The 17160-nt window shown below is 37.3% G+C and overlaps 1 protein-coding gene across 3 annotated transcripts in view; it reads right to left on the bottom strand.

Annotated features, from left to right (window-relative positions):
- Positions 1-2543, bottom strand: part of LOC124605601 (breast cancer type 1 susceptibility protein homolog) — a 267314-nt gene extending 264771 nt beyond the window's left edge. For all 3 annotated transcript variants that reach the window (XR_006978661.1, XM_047137393.1, XM_047137394.1), the window contains exon 1: positions 2350-2543. Coding sequence is in view for 2 of the 3 variants with exons in the window: in XM_047137393.1 (XP_046993349.1) it covers positions 2350-2429 (80 nt within the window). In the remaining variant the exon portion in view is untranslated. The remainder of the gene's footprint in view (positions 1-2349) is intronic.
- Positions 2544-17160: the final 14617 nt, after the last annotated feature.

The following is a 17160-nucleotide window of genomic DNA, read 5'->3' as shown; positions in this document are numbered from 1 at the left end:
TCAAAAACCTGTGTGCTTGATTTTTTTGTTAATACATATTTTGGAATGGTGGTGTTATTATCGTATATTTAGCTTGTGACAACCCAAAACTCCCTACTTCCCTCATTTGTGCCATTGGTTTCATTTTATTGCTAGAGTTAAATATTTCCTGTGTATTGATGTTTGGTTTGGGGTATAATGAGTGACTTCGTGGTCACCATATCGTAAACGCTTGAAACAGGGGTGTCTGTCATCTTGACGACATCACGGGTCAAACCAGATTGGTGGAATTGCACTTTGATTTTGCCATGATACCACATAAAATCCAAACTCTGATGTCAAGACAGGGATTTTAACCCTGCTCCTATTGGGCACTTATCTGATGTCTTAAGCTCTTCATCATCTAACTCAGTAGGCCCCTATACTGTCTATATATCATAATCATTTACAACATGGCAATCTAATAGTTTAATGCAAGCCTTGTAGTTCATTAGAGTATTGCTGAAATGAGTGACACCTCTACACTGTGCACCTACATCACAAATGTTTTGGCACATAAGAAATGAAATGTCATGTGACAAGGGCCTCCCATAAAGTAGAACAGCCACCTGATGCAAGTCTTTTTAAGTGACGCCACTTCGGAAACCTGCTTGTCGATGAGGTTGATGTGATGAAGACAACACAATAAACAGGCCCCCGACCAGAGAAAATCTCCAACACAGCAGGGAATCGAACCTGGGTCCATCGCATGGCATTGCCACACTTACCACTCAGCTAAGGATGTGGACTTAACACACACTTGAAGGAATAGATAACTCTGCAGTTTCACTTCTATGTTGAACATTTTGTTCCCATGTTTGATAAACTGAGCCAATAACCCGACTTTCAACAGATACTTAAAACAAGTGACACACAATGAAAATAACCCACAGCAGTCAACTTAATTAAATGTCACACACACACACACACACACACACAAGAACTTACACATGGAAAAAGGCTATACATGCCCGCCCGGTTGGCTGTGCGGTCTAACGCACAGCTTTCCGGACAGGAAGGAGCGCCAGCCCCTGGTACGAATCCGCCCGGTGGATTTGTGCTGAGGTCCAGTGAGCCGGTCAGTCTGTGGATGGTTTTTAGGAGGTTTTCCATCTGCCTTGGCAAATGCGGGCTGGTTCCCCTTATTCCGCCTCAGCTACACTATGTCGGCGATTGCTGTGCAAACAAGTTCTCCACGTACGCGTACACCACCATTACTCTACCATGCAAACATAGGGGTTACACTCTTCTGGTGCGAGATGTTCCCTCGGGGGTCCACCGGGGGCCGAACGGCACAATAACCCTGGGTTTGGCGTGGGGCGGCGGAGGCATGAAGTGGACTGCGATAGTCGTCAAGGGGTTGCAGACCACTGCGGCTGTGGCGGGGACGGAGCCTCTCCATCGTTTCTAGATCCCCGGTTAACATAACATGGCTATACATTCAGGGCGATTCCTCACTACAATTGAGTATGACAGTATCTACATTCAAAATGAAAGATATGGTGATAGACCGATCTGCAGTAGAACACGAGGTCTGTGTTAGACGGAAGGTGCAAGTTTGGTTGACAGATGGTGACATCAAAACATATCCATCTACAGGTTAGCCCAAGATCTACGTTCACTCCATATTTAACAATTTTTCATTTACAATAACTAAAACTACAATTCAAAATTAGAGGGGCTACATTAAGCCCTTCAAGGTCATTACTCGGAACTCTCTCATGGATCTTAATGGTTTTGCCAAACCAAAAGTGGTCGACATACAAAATTATTGTATGCGACTGAAGCTGTTATCTATTAAAATTAGTGCCACAGTACACTCTGGCACGTCATGTTCCAATAGAACAATATAATTAAGAAGCGTGTATCATGTCACAATGATATTCATCAATTACACGCAACAATCATGTCAGTGTTGAGAAACATGTCCTCATAACGTCTAGTGATTCTTCGCATATATTTCTTTCATCCGGTAGGGTTGTTACCACGAAGGCTTATCTGCGACACTCGCTGCCTATGCGTGGAAAGCAGATTCCAACACTAAAAGACAGCTGTAAAGTACGCACCCCAATAACACTAATGATACTTAGAAAGATAATAGGCACAAGGAATCGAGGGCCAGTTACTCCAACAGAATCTCTCTAAACGTCAAAATACACATTTCATGCATCAGCACAATTTGGAAACAGGCCTAGGACAACCTAGGTATGAACACTCAATACTGATAATAACATTGCTTTTTTTTCCAACTAGTCTCGAAACCTCATTAGTAACGCGTCTTTTCAACACGCAACAAACAATTTCTTGCTGCTGACCAATGGTATAACTCACCATATTACACACTGTAAATTCTTTCTCAGTTTATCTAATGTACAAGATATTTTCTGTATCTTATCTAATGTAACAGCCATCTTGAGCAATCTCTGTGAGCAAAATTAACACAAAGAATGCTAGCTGTCTTTTTTACTGCCGTCTCTTCGATAATTTCACATATCATTCACAAACTCGCACAATTAACACACAAGCTTGGCGCGAAAACAATCAGAGATACAATAATCAGAGATGTAAATAGAGAGTTCACGGAAGCCGTGGAGGTAAAATCCAGGATGACGGTGTCTAGCCCCAGCAGAAATGGGTACCATGGATCATCCAAAGGCGGGCTTCCACAGCTATTAATTGCTTTCATACCAAAGGGATGGGCTTAGTGTTCAATTAAGTAAATACTTTCGAAAGTAGCAAAATGTCCCTAAAGAATGTGATAGGAACATCATTCTAGAGTTCAGTAATTCCTTATAATTACTTTTCTGCAATAGAATAAGAGCGACGAAATGGATTAAACAGTACTTAAACCGAGAGTATGGACTTGGTGAGGTTCTTACTACCTCAGAACACTCGATACTATAAAGATATCTCTTATTTCAGCATACTGATAATAATTTTTTGCTTTTGTCTTTGAATGTAAACATTACCAAGAAATGGAAGTTCATTCCTGGCCTTAGAGACTTAAAGCTACTAGATTAGATTAGATTAGTACTTGTTTCATAGACCATGAATACGACACTTCGTAATGATGTGGAACGTGTCAGGTTAAGAAAAGGTGTCTATACCAGATATTACATTACACAAAATATTACATGACACTTAATATTTTTAATTTTTTGTGGGGATTGGGATATTTTCCACTTACTATATCCAAAAATTCATCTAATGAGTAGAAGGAGTTGCCATTAAGAAATTCTTTTAATTTCCTTTTAAATGCTATATGGCTATCTGCCAGACTTTTGATGCTATTAGGTAAGTAATCAAAGACTTTAGTGGCAGCATAATTTGCCCCCTTCTGAGCCAAAGTTACATTTAACCTTGAGTAATGAAGATCATCGTTTCTCCTAGTGTTGTAGCGATGTACACTGCTATTACTTTTGAATACGTTTGGATTGTTAAAAAAATTTCATAAGTGAATATATATATTGTGAGGCTACAGTGAAGATCTCTAGCTCTTTAAATAAGTGTCTGCAGGATGATCTTGGATGAGCTCCAGCAGTTATTCTGATTACACGCTTTTGTGCAATGAACACTCTTTTACTCAATGGTGAGTTACCCCAGAATATGATGCCATACGAAAGTAGAGAATGAAAATTGTCGTGGTAAGTGAGATGTATATCACCAAATTTTCAATGAACCTAATAGCATAAGTAGCTGAACTCAAACGTTTCAACAGATCTTCAGTGTGTTTTTTCCAGTTCAACCCCTCATCAATTCATACACCTAGAAATTTTGAATATTCTACCTTAGCTACCCATTTCTAATCGAAGTCTATATTTATTAATGGTGTCATTCCATTTACTGTGTGGAACTGTATGTACTGTGTTTTGTCAAAGTTTAATGAGAGCCCATTTGCAGAGAACCACTTAATGTTTTCTGAAAAACATCATTTCCAATTTCACCAGTTAATTCTTGTCTGCTGGGTGTGGTAGCTATACTTGTATCATCGGCAAAAAGTACCAGCTTTGCATGTTCGTGACTATAGAATGGCAAGTCATTAATATGTATTAAGAACAGCAGAGGACCCAAGACCAAACCTTGTGGCACCCCATTCTTCATTGTTCCCCAGTTTGAGAAATCACCAGTTTTTTGCATATTATATGAACTGCTTATTTCAACTTTCTGCACACTTCCTGTTAGGTAGGATTTAAACCATTTGAGCGCTGTCCCATTCATACCACAGTACTTGAGCTTATCTAGAAGCATTCAACGATGTACACAATCAAAAGCCTTTGAGAGATCACAAAAAATCCCAAAGGGTGACTTCCGGTTACTTAGAGCATTTAATATTTCATTAGCGAAAGAATATATAGAGTTTTCCGATGAAAAACCTTTCTGGAAACCAAACTGACATTTTGTTAAAACTTAATTTTTACAAAGGTTTGAAGCTACTCTACAATACATTACTTTTTCAAGAATTTTAGATAAGACAGTCAGAAGAGAGATTGTACGGTAGTTGTTGACATCAGATGTATCCCCTTTTTCATGCAGTGGTTTAACAATGGCATACCTCAGTCTATCTGGGAAAATACCCTGTTTCAGAAAGCTATTACATATGTGGCTAAGAATCCCAATTATCTCTTGGGAACAAGCTTTTATTATCCTGCTCGAAATCCCATCAATTCCATGTGAGCTTTTATTCTTGACAGAGTTTATTATCTTCCTAATTTCAGAAGAAGAGGTGGGTGGAATTTCAATTGTTTCAAATGGTGTGGCTAAGGCCTCTTCCATTATCTGCCCTACTTCTTCTAATTAACATTTAGATCCTATTTCCTCTACAACATTTAAAAAATGATAATTCAAAATGTTTTCGACTTCCAGCTTGTTGTTTGTCAAGTTTCCATTCGCTTTGATGGTAATGCTGTCATCCTGTACTCTTGGTTGCCCTGTCTCCCTTGTAATAATATTCCAAATTGTTTTGATTTTGTTATCAGAGGTATTTAATCTCAGACATGATGCAGATCCTTCTGGACTTTTTAATAACCTTTCTTAATGTAGCAATGTAGTTTTTATAATATTTGGCTGTTTCTGGTTCATTACTCTTTCTTGTTGTGAGATACGGTTCCCTTTTGTGGTTACATGATATTTTTATTCCTTTAGAAAGCCAAGGATTTTTGCATGGTTTCTTATAATTAGATTTAACTGCTTTCTTGGGGTAACAGTTTTCAAATTCTCTTACAACTGTGTCATGAAATAAGTTATATTTTAAATTAGCATCAGGTTCCTTGTACATCTCATCCCAGTCTAATTGCTGAAAATTTTCTTTGAAATTTCTAATTATTGAGTCATTAATTGACTGCACAACTCTGGAGGGTAGTTTTGAATTACTGAATGGAGCTATGACATAACTGTAACTAGCTGAACACCACGATCAGAAAGGCCATTCTCAACAGGACAAGAATTTATGTTTTTAAACTTATCTTGGTTTATAAAAGTATTATCTATCAATGTGCTGCTGTCCTTTACTTCCCGAGTGGGAAAATTAATGACAGATGTCAATTTGAAAGAACTAAGCAAGACTTCCAGATCATTCTTCCTATTACACTCTTTCAGTGAATCAACATTGAATTCCCCACAAGTAATAATTTGCTTTCCCCTATCTGACAGCACAACAAGGGATCCAAGTTTCCCAGGAATAAATGAAGGGCGATCTATATACTGTTACAATTATAAAAGAGCCCTCCTTCAATTTAAGTTGACAGGCACATGCTTCTATATGTTGCTCTAGACAAAACCTTTTTGTATCAAAGCTTTTTACACAGTGATAATTTTTGACATACATGGCAACTCCTCCTCTCACCTTATTCTCTCTACTCATATGTGCAGCTAGTTTGTAACCACTGATATTTACCTTTTCCATATCAGACACAATGTGATGCTCAGACAGGTATAGTATATCTATTACATTATCAGATTCAGTGTCATCTAAACAAACCAGGAGCTCATCTACTTTGTTCTTCAATCCCAGAATAGTTTAATGAAAAATGGTAACATTATTTTTTACTTTATTTTTGTGAAAATCTACTTTTTTCTTTAATCCACCAATATTTTGGTTAACCCTCATTAAAATTCTGTGGAAATATAATAGCAAAGTACAGTACTGCTATTGTCACTGATTAGTGACTGTTCTGTAAGATTAGATTCACTCTTCGTTCAATAGAACCAAAAGTGAGATGTGTCTTGTGGATGTGGAAGATGTTAGAAAGTATAACATTATAAATATAGAACTGATGAATATAAAAATCAGTTCCCTGATCATTTGTCACCCTCTGTTTCCTGTTAATTATGTAAAACTCGAACCATTTTGCAGCACTGCCAGTGACACCATGATATTCAAATTTAACTAATAAAATGCTGTGAACCACACAGTCAAATGTTTTTGACAGGTTGCACGAAATGCCACTAGCCTCTATTATGTAAACGAAAGATAAAATACATTCTAACAGTGCATGTAACTAGCCTTCTCTATATCGACACCCTTAAGGAACCCAAACTGTGACTCGAACAATATTTTATTGGCAGTCAGATGCTAAGAAGGTGCTTGAACACAACCATTTCAAATATTGTTGACATGTCTGGAAGAACAGACACCATATCCATATAAGTATATAGTTCTGGCAATAGTGGCCATGACGTTCTTCTGTGTGGATGCACACATGTTCACCGAACTCTTACGGGACTTGGTAAGAATGTCTTCCACGAGTAATGAGTGTGTTGGGGTGCGACACTACAAATGTAGTGTGTGGACATACAAGGTGAGAATGTGGGTCTCGAGGGAGGGGTGCTTGAGATAGTTCCTGCAGTCACGCTCTCCTCTGTGCCCTTGGTGGCTCAGATGGCTATAGTGTCTGCCATGTAAGCAGGAGATCCTGGGTTCAAGTCCCTATCAGGGCACGTATTTTCATGGGTCTCCATTGATACATATTAACGTCCGTCAGCAGCTGAAGTTATTTATATATTATTCTAATTCCATTCTAGATGGCTGCAGGTCATCAATAGTGTCTGTCCTTTCAGACATGTCTGAAAGAAAGGATACCACATCAATATAAGTATATACTTCTGGCAATACCGACCATGACCTTCATCTTCTGTACGGATGCACACATATTCTCCAAACTCTTACGGGACTTGGTAAGAATGTCTTCCATGAGTAATGAGTGTGTTGGGGTGGGACACTACGAACGTAATGTGTGGACATACAAGGTGAGAATGTTGGTCTTGCAGGAGGAATGCGCGAGATAGTCCCTGCAGTCGCACTATCCTCTGTGCCCTCGGTGGCTCAGATGGATAGAGCACCTGCCAGGTAAGCAGGAGATACCAGGTTCGAGTTCCGGTCGGGGCACACATTTTCACATGTCCCCATTGATGCACGTCAACGCCCTTCAGCAGCTGAAGGTATTAATATATAATTATAATTGAGTAATAGGTTTGGGAGAACGGACACTAAAGAAAAAAACGAAAATTTAGTGTTCTGTTTTCTTATTATTTTCTCCAAATAAAGAAATATATTGGTAAAATCATTTCAAAGATCTGAATTAAAGAAAAGGAGAAAAAGTAAACACGAAATATAAGAAATAAAAAATCTTAATATTTCGCGAATACTTTTGCATTCACAAGTTAGCTCACTTTCAGTGATTGTCTTTAAAGAGAAGTAACAACTTTAGAAATCAACTATCATTACATATTGAAAGAAAGAAAGAAAGAAAATAATGATACACATAAATGGTCAGTGACTTTAAGTTATCGTTGGCGTAATTGTGAGTAGCATGTTGGCTTAAAATGTAAGAAGAAAGAGGTAAAAAAGACATATTGAGAAAATTCAAACACAAAAAATTAGTTACTTTGCTCACACTAATGAATTACAGGGAAAATGGAGCCATATCGCTGATTAATTGATAACTGAATTTCGTTTCCGAAGGTGACTGCACATGCTCAAGCAGGACTTCCCCCCACCACCGCCACCATTCACTGGGATGACTGCACTGACAGCGAGCAGAGTTAGTTAGTTAGGAACATGTTCCAGGGATCATTTTGTACAATTCATCATAATGATATGCAGTATGTCATTATACATTCACATCGCAAATTAATTTGTACGTATGGTACAATCTAAACATTCCTATGTCTTCCACAAAAAGAAAAATAGATATTCAGATATGAACTAGTAATTCCTACCCATCACCTTTTACACATTACAATAACAGGAATTCTTCTACAGAGTAGATGAAGTTGTCAAAGTTTTCTCAGTTTGTTATTAAATTTTACTTTGCTGTCTGTCAGACATTTTATATCACTAAGTAAACGATCAAAAAATTTTGTTGCAGCCTCGTGCACGCCTTTTTGTGCTAAAAACAACCTTAATGTGGAGTACTAAATGCCATTTTTCGTTCTGGTATCGTAATTATGCACTTCATTGTTTCGCTTGAACTGTAGTTTACAACAAACTCCATGAGAGAACAAATATGGTATGAAGAAGTATCCAGAATACCCAACTCTTTAAACAGATCTCTATAAGATGATCGTGGGTGAGTACCAAGTGTTATTCTCACAGCACGTTTTTGCAGAATGAAGATTTTCTTTCTTAAAGACGAGTTATCCCAGAACATTATTCCATATGACATTATTGAATGGAAATATACAAAATATGTCAACTTACTGATTTGTCTCTCTCCAAGATTTGTAGTGATTCTAATCGCACATATGGTTGAACCAAGTTGCTTTAGTAGTTCCGAAATGTGTTTTTTCCAATGTAAATTCTTATCAACATGGTCTCCTAAGGATTTTGAAGTTTAAACCCTATTTATGTTACATTTATTATTGGTGTATTACCTCTAGATGTGCAGAACTGAACATGATGTTACTGTATATATGTTTGGATTGATTACAATAGTAGTGTTCATCTGCAAAAATAATTAATTCTGCTTGTTGCATGCTAGATGGAAGGTGATTTACATATGTGAGAGACAGTATTGTAGTTAAGATTAATCCTTAGGGAACCCCATATGCACAAAATAACAAATGGTGCTATTTTATTATTTAATGCTTGTAAAATCTGGTAAGTGAGCATGTAAATGGCATTCTCAGTAGAGCAATCCTCCGGAAACATAAACTATGATTAGCTAAGTGGTGTTACAAGTCTGGAATAAATCATATTTTCAAAAATTTTGGAAAATGATGTCTGCAGTGAAACATGTCGGTAATTATTGACTTCTCTCTTACACGTTTCTTAAAGGTGGGTTTAACAATGGCATATTTCAGTTTCTCTGGAAAAATGGATTGAGTTAGTGATGCATTACATATGTCATACAATACTGAGCTTATTACAAGGGACCAAATTTTTAGTATTCTATTGGAAACACCATCAAAACCAGTTATGATTTTATTTTTGAGAGAATGTATAATTTTCTTAATTTCAAAAGGAGAAGTTGGTGATACATTCATATGATTTACATTTTCAACATACTGGTTTTATTTTTCTCTTGAACTGTTTGCCCCTATGCTTTCTACTGTATTTAAGAAACGTTTATTAAATGCATTTGCTTCTTGTGACTCATCATTTACAGCCCATCCATTCAGATCTGTGGTGCTGTTGTGTTGTTCTGTGGCCAGCTGTCCTGTCTCTCACTTTACTATATTCCATATTGCCATAAGTCTGTCATCAGAAGTACTGATTTCTGACATTATGTGCATGTTCATTGAATTTTCCTAGAAATTTGGAGTATTTTTTGTAGTGTGCAACTACTGCAGATCCCTACTTACTCTTGCGAAAAGATATATTTCCCTTTTCCTTTCACAGATGGTGGAGGGTGTAATTACCAGCATGTGTATAGGACACCAAGAGAAGCAGCGCAGCGTTGTTGAGGGACTCCTTGAAGATGGCAACATGTCTGTTTGCTTAAATATCGTGGAAAAATTACGTCACCTGGCTGGACATCCGAGAATTTTGTAAATAAGGCGGCTTGTACAAACAATCATCAGTCCTGAGTCAGTCTGTATAGCGTGAGCATCTTGTCTTTTCGTTTGCTTTCGTTCCATAACGATGTCACAGCTAAGAAAAGTTAACTGTGACGTGTTACAGTCTTTATGAAAATCGTCCCATATTTGTGGAACATTAAATGCAAGGATTATCACAATAAAACGAAGAGGAACGCTGCCTATGATGCACTTCTTGTGAAGTGCCAACAGTTAGATCCAACAGCAACAAAAGATTCTGTCATGTAGAAGCTAAATTCATCAAGAACTGATTACAGAAGAGAAAAGAAAAAAAGACAAAGTTTTAAATCAGGGACTGGTACTGAGGAGACCCACTAACCCGTTTTGTGGTATTTTGATTTGTTCCAGTTTTTAAAAGAGCAGGGCACTCAACAGTACTCTTCTGGTAATTTAGAAGAAACAGAGGCGTGAGGTTGTCAGTAATATTTGTTTTCAGTAGCACTGTTAGAGTTAAAATACTTTCATTTAGTTCTGTATGCAATGTTTCACTGCACATTGTTTTTTACATATGTTAATGCACAAATTTTTGTTACCAAGGAACTTGTCCTTCATTAACAAAATAGTTCATAGATCGCTCTCTCACATCTTTAACATCAGGTGGAATATTTCCTGCAGTAGACCTTCATAATGGTAGTGTATTAGCCTCCTCTTAAAGCTTGTAGGAAAGTGTAAAGACAATTTAAATATGAAATAGAGATCATGGACGAATACAGCTGTTACTTTTTTTTAGAAAAATGCAATTACCTTTGAGCAATTACCTTTAAGAAATTGCTTTTGAACACCTCACAGATAGCATGACAATTTTCAGGCACTATCACACTGAGGACCGATCGTATAAAGCATTTAAACATAGGTGAAGACAGAAAATTACTTCAGACATTAGGGACACCCAGCGTGATTATTATCATATATCGTATGTTACTGGCGTTTTAGACGCTATTGATTGCACTCATATCCCCATCAAATAGCCTGAAAGCGACAATGATGATATATTTAGAAATCGTCACTGGTGATTTTTCTTTAAATGTACAAGCGATCTCAGACGTTAAGCTGCGACGTTTAAATATCGTAGTTACATGGCCAGAATTGCCCATGACAGCAATATTTCCAGAAACTCACGTGTACGTGCTCAGTTCGAAACAGGAGAAATTCCGAAATCCATACTTCTGGGAGACAGTGGCTATCAGTGTTGCAGATATTTGATGACGCTGGTACTTCATGAAGAAACGGCGGCTTGGCGAATCTATAACAGTGCCCACAAGGAAACAAGATCGGCAGTGGAGACATGTTGGGGATAATAAAAGGATAGTTTCCCTGTTTCAGTTGAGGACTTAGACTGAACGTAAATCGTGCATCAGTTATAATAGTCTGCCAATGCATCGCATGTAGAGCCTGAAACTGACGTCAGTGTATCTGATGGAAGAAGACTGTACGCAGAAATTCCAGTACCTGCGGCACATGAAGTCAACAGAGGTCACAAGGCAGTGAGGGTGGCGTTTATTAACAGTGTATTTCTCTAAAAAGTTAAAAAATTGGAATAAAAGTACAAAGTGTCAGATCGCAAGCCAGTTTTTCTTTTCCTTTCTTTTAGTTCTAGTTACTTCTCTGTCTCCTGGCCATTGCTTTCTGTATCAGAACAACAACACCACAAATAATGTTATAAACTACCCTTTATGCAACAAATTCGTCTCAAAACATTAGTCATAGCGTATGAAAATGTACACTAAACACCGTATACAACTTTGTGATGGAAACCTGTCCACGAAAAAATTCCAGTAGGCTATATACCAACAGAAAATGAAGGTAACAGGAGTCGCAATGCAATGAACGCGAAATGCAAATTATTTTCTGAAAATAAAGCTAAGCAAGACGAAATTAGATATTGCATTCATCGGTCTGGAGTCATGGAAGAGCATTCCTAGTATCAGCAAAATGAATGAGAAACTACCTACATCTAGAAGCCGGTGGTAAAAAAGAAGTTGTGGAAATACCCTTGGCTCATATGATATTGACGATTTAAGAGCAGTTATAAAAAGATCTGCAAAAGAGATTGACTTATTTGCAGATATTAAGGTGTTTAAAACAGAAATACAAACGACAAAACAGACCATATCGTTTAGTCAGGAAGGTTCAACTGGGGCACTAGTGGGTTTCTTGTGGAGACAAGTTTTGGAGAACAATACTGAGAAAATTTGTGTGACAGATCAAGCAGTGGATATACTGCCAGTGAGCACAATTTGTGTTGGTTGTATATCACAACTAATTCATATCTCAACAATCGATTAACTCAAATGGTTCACAAATTCTTCCCTGTAGTGGGATCAAGATATAAACTTCTGTTAATGAGCAACCCAACATCTTTACTTACAACCTCACATTCTTTAAATTTCCCCATTACCTTTGGCTGCGAGAATTTGCAGCCATTCTGTTATTTTGTGTGGGTAATCATAGTAATCATGCTCCAGAGGTAGGTTGTTGAGTCTTTTGTGCTGAATGCCAATGCCACCACCTGTACCATGTACACTAGCTAATGCAGTCCTACGTTTTGGGGCTTTTATTCGTCCCTTTGGGATGTTGTCTCGCCTGTGTGCAAAAGTCATAGATAATAGTTCAGCAGACATTTCTGTCTCTTTTGCGAAACACTTGGTGGGGTTTACAGTTTTTAAGAATATTACTTTTTAAGAACATTAGTGCCACCAACATGTAATACACGCTTGGTTAAGCATATAGGATGCTTTCCAAGCATGTGTGGCTCAACTTGTATGTCACATTTCTTTTGCTCTACGTCCATGTACTGTGTGTGAGAGCTGTTAAATACTATTACTGATCTATACACTTCACGAAGAAAATGATCTTGCCCCAGCTGTATGACTCGTAATTTAAGCAGTCGTAGTTTCCAACGAATAGCCTTCTGCACCTCTATTATTTTACGTTTTGTGGATGTGATGCTGTATACTAAACAGATTTTGATGTGATATATAACTTATATACCAGTACTCTTCTGTCTTAGATTCATACATCTCGCCTTTCATAGTTGTTACCATGATAATGATGTCCAATTTTGTTAACCATATGTTGATTGCTTTGACACATCCCTCATGTCACTGGATTCCATCATTCAGCTGTTCAATCTCCAAATGCCTCGCTTATTGTATCCGTTGCCCTAATTATGCCACTCAATTCCATTAACCTTGTGTTAAAGCTTCAGTTTTTCTTTCAGTGTAAAAATGAATGTTTGGCCCATGCACCAACTTCTCGGAATGAGTGCATTACATTCATGTGAATTTGTCCAGAACCTATAATACACTGACAGTTACACATTGGCACACTATCGTTTAAAGGAAAAGCCCTGGAAGGTTCAGCTGCATCGTCCATCATTCTGTTTTATCGTTTTGTCAATGACTAGAAAGTCGTCCTGCATGTGATTCCAGCAATCCCTGCATATGGTAATACATTCATTGAATGTCAGGTCCGTACTACATGTGCTTGGTAAATATGTTTTTAATCGATATTGTCCTGTTTGAAAGCTTCAATAAGCCTTGCATTATCCCATAATAACTGCTTTGGAGTCCTGGAATATGTTTGACTCAAATAAAGGACATCAACCTTCATATAACCGTCAAAACAATAATATTTCCATAGCTGATCCTGGTTATCCACTGCAATATTTTAAAATATGAAAATACTGTTGGGCTTTTATTTCTCAGTTGCACAATATCACTGCTTTTGCTGAATGTCTGAGTGGTTACTGGATCGATACCACTCAAAATCTCCTGTAACGACTGGTACTTAGGCTGAGGAACATTCCCTCACGTTGTGTTAACTATGTAAAAACAGCATTGGCCATCCCGCAGTCAGATGGTCCAACAATTAAAACACGTATTTTATTAGGAATACTGATCCATTCTCTTCTTCTTGTGATTTCAGTATCATTGTAGGACAAGTCAGTTGCTGCAAGTGTCTGTGATAAGGGCGTTTTGTCCATTCAGTCATGATGAAGATCATGCACTTACACTAGTATACAGGGGATTTTACAGTGAAGACACATGTAACACATGTAGCCGTTACAGTCTTTTCAGTTTTATAATCCTTTCAGTATAGCATGGTATATGTACATACTTGGATATGAGCATAGTTCTGTTGGTTGGTTGGTACATATACACTGGCTTGTTTTGATGCAAAAATGTAATATATAGTTGCGTGACAAGTTCTACCCATGGGTGAGGAGTTTTTTGTGCTGACTCCCACATATTGCTCTATATTCTCTTTTAGAATCGACAGACATACAGTTTCCAGCTTGGTTGACACTCTAGAGCATTCTGGATCATGTAACTGGCATATGTTAAATTTTTAAAAATGTATATGGGTGCATTTTGTCTTGTTGTACGGTTTAATTGTTCATAGAAAGTCCCTTAAGATATTGCATGATCACCCAGTATCAGTGATGGAGAGTGGGCATTTCCATGGAACAAGACAATTACACATTGATGTGTTGCATAGGCATATCCACCCATCCACAGATATCACAACTTTGGTATCACTGTTGTTGTTGCTGTGGTCTTCAGTGTCCAAAGATTGGTTTCATGCAGTTCTCCACACTACTCTATCCTGTGCAAGCCTTTTCATCTCCAAATAAACACTGCATCCTACATCCTTTGGATCTTACTTACTTATAGTATTCATCTCCTGGTCTCCCTCTACAATTTCTATCTCCCCCCTTCCCTTTCCCCTACCGAACTGGTGATCCCTTGATGTCACAGAATGTTTCCTATCAACCTATCCTTTCTTTTAGTCAAGTTACGACACAAACTTCTTTTCTCCCTAATTCTATACAGTTCCTCCTCATTAGTTACATGATGTACCCATTTAATCATCATTCTTCTGTAGTACCACATTTCCAATGCTTCTGTTTCCTCTTGTCTTAACTGTTCATCATGCACATTTTTTACTTTTATGTATGAGTACACACCTGACAAACAACTTCAGAAAAGATTTTCTAACACTTAAATCTATACTCTGTGTTAACAAATTTCTCTTCATCAGAAATGCTTTTCTTGGCATTGCCAGACTACATTTTACATTTTTTCCGCTTTTGCCATCATCAGTTATTTTACTGCCCAAATAGAAAAATTCATCTACTACTTTTAGTGTCTAGTTTACTGATCTAATTCCCTCAGCATTGCCTGATTTAATCTGACTACATTCCATTACGTTATTTTGCTTTTCTTGATTTTCAGCTTATATTTTATATAAAAAAAACTGTCCATTCCATTCAGCTGCTCGTATTTTGTGTCCCTGACACAATTTCAATGTCACTCACAAATCTCAAATTTTTTATTTCTTTCCTTGAACTTTAATTTCTTCTCCAAGTTTTTCTTTGGTTTCGTTTATTCCTAGCTTGATATACAGATTAAATAACATCAGGGAAAGTCCACAACACTGTCTCACTCCCTTCTCAAGCAGTACTTCTCTTTCGTGTCCCTCAACTGTTATGATTGTATTCCATACAAACTGTACATAATTTTCGCTCCCAGTATCACTATATTTTGGATTTTCGACACCCACTACCAGAGATAACTCACGAAGTGACATCTTTTCCTACAGTGATGCATTAATTTCACTTCAGGTAGCATCCCCCCATATGAGGTTGTCTTGCTGTAGATTTCGACATGCTTACCCTTTGAGAGTTTTCACATGACTAGATGAATAAATTGTTGGCTGTTGTACACACACACAGATATGTATATATATATATATATATATATATATATATATATATATATATATATATATATATATATATAGGCACAGGCTGGTCGATTGATAGTGACTGGGCCAAATAACTCACGAAATTAGAATCAAACGAAAAAATAAGAAGAACAAATCTGAGGGTGATGGGGGAAAACAGATAGCCCTATGGATGGCCCACTAGACAGCACTGCCATATGTCAAATTGATAGAAATTCCATTTTTTATAATGGGTACCCCCATTTTTATCACATATTCGTATAGTACATAAATAAATATGAATGTTTGAGTTGGAACATTTGTTTCGCTTTGTGATGGATGGCACTGTAAAATTCTAACACTTATAATATGCCTCACCCATTTTACTCATAGATGAATAGTTGGTAACAATGTGGTTTTTTAAATTAAAACACTAAAAGTAGTTACGTTTGGACTTTATTTCTGTTATTCCAATGTGATATACTTACTTTTGTGACCTTATCATAAATTATGGGAACGTATGGTGTTACTGTGTGAGCAACCAGAATAAGATCATTAATGAAATAAATGCTCAGAATGATGTCCTTCATCTTCAATGCATTGGGCAATACGTGCAATACGTGTAACGAAATTCCTCTCAACAGCGAGTAGATTACCTTCAGTAATTGTTGTAGATGCATTGACAATGCGGTAATGCATGTCTTCAGGCATTGTCAGTGGATCACGATAACAAATATCTTTCAATTTTCCCCAAAGAAAGAAGGCCAGAGATGTAAGGTCCAGTGAATGTGCAGGACATTATATGGTGCTTCTACAACCAATCCACTTGTCATTAAGTGTTCTATTTAATACCATTTCAACTGCACGCGTACTATGTGCCGGACATCCATCATGTTTAAAGTACATTGACATTGTGTCATGAAGTGAAACATCTTGTAGTAGAATAGGTAAAACATTAATTAAGAAATCAGCATACATTGCACCATTTACACTGTCACCAATAAAATAAGGGCCAATTAAATGCCCTCCCATAATTCTGCACTATACATTAACCCGCCAGAGTCGCTGTTGTTTCACTTGTTTGTCGCAGGCATCGTAGATTTTCCATTGCCCAATTGTGCATATTATGCCGGTTTACATTATCCTCTATATATAATGACACTTCGTCACTAAATAGAAGTCTTGAAAAAACCTGTTATCGTCTAGTAATTTATTTTGTGCCCAGTGGCAAAAATGTACATGACATTCAAAATAATTGCCATGCAATTCCTGGTGCACAGAAATATGGTAAGAATGAAATGTATGATGGTGTAGAATTCTCAAAATCGACGTTTTTGAAATTCTCGATTGCCGCTCAGTTTGTCTCCTACTGATGTGCAA

This window comes from Schistocerca americana, chromosome 3 (genome assembly GCF_021461395.2).
Source record: "Schistocerca americana isolate TAMUIC-IGC-003095 chromosome 3, iqSchAmer2.1, whole genome shotgun sequence".
NCBI lineage: Eukaryota > Metazoa > Arthropoda > Insecta > Orthoptera > Acrididae > Schistocerca > Schistocerca americana.
The sequence above is the reverse complement of the archived record's forward strand: the minus strand, read 5'-3'. Positions and strand labels throughout refer to the sequence as shown.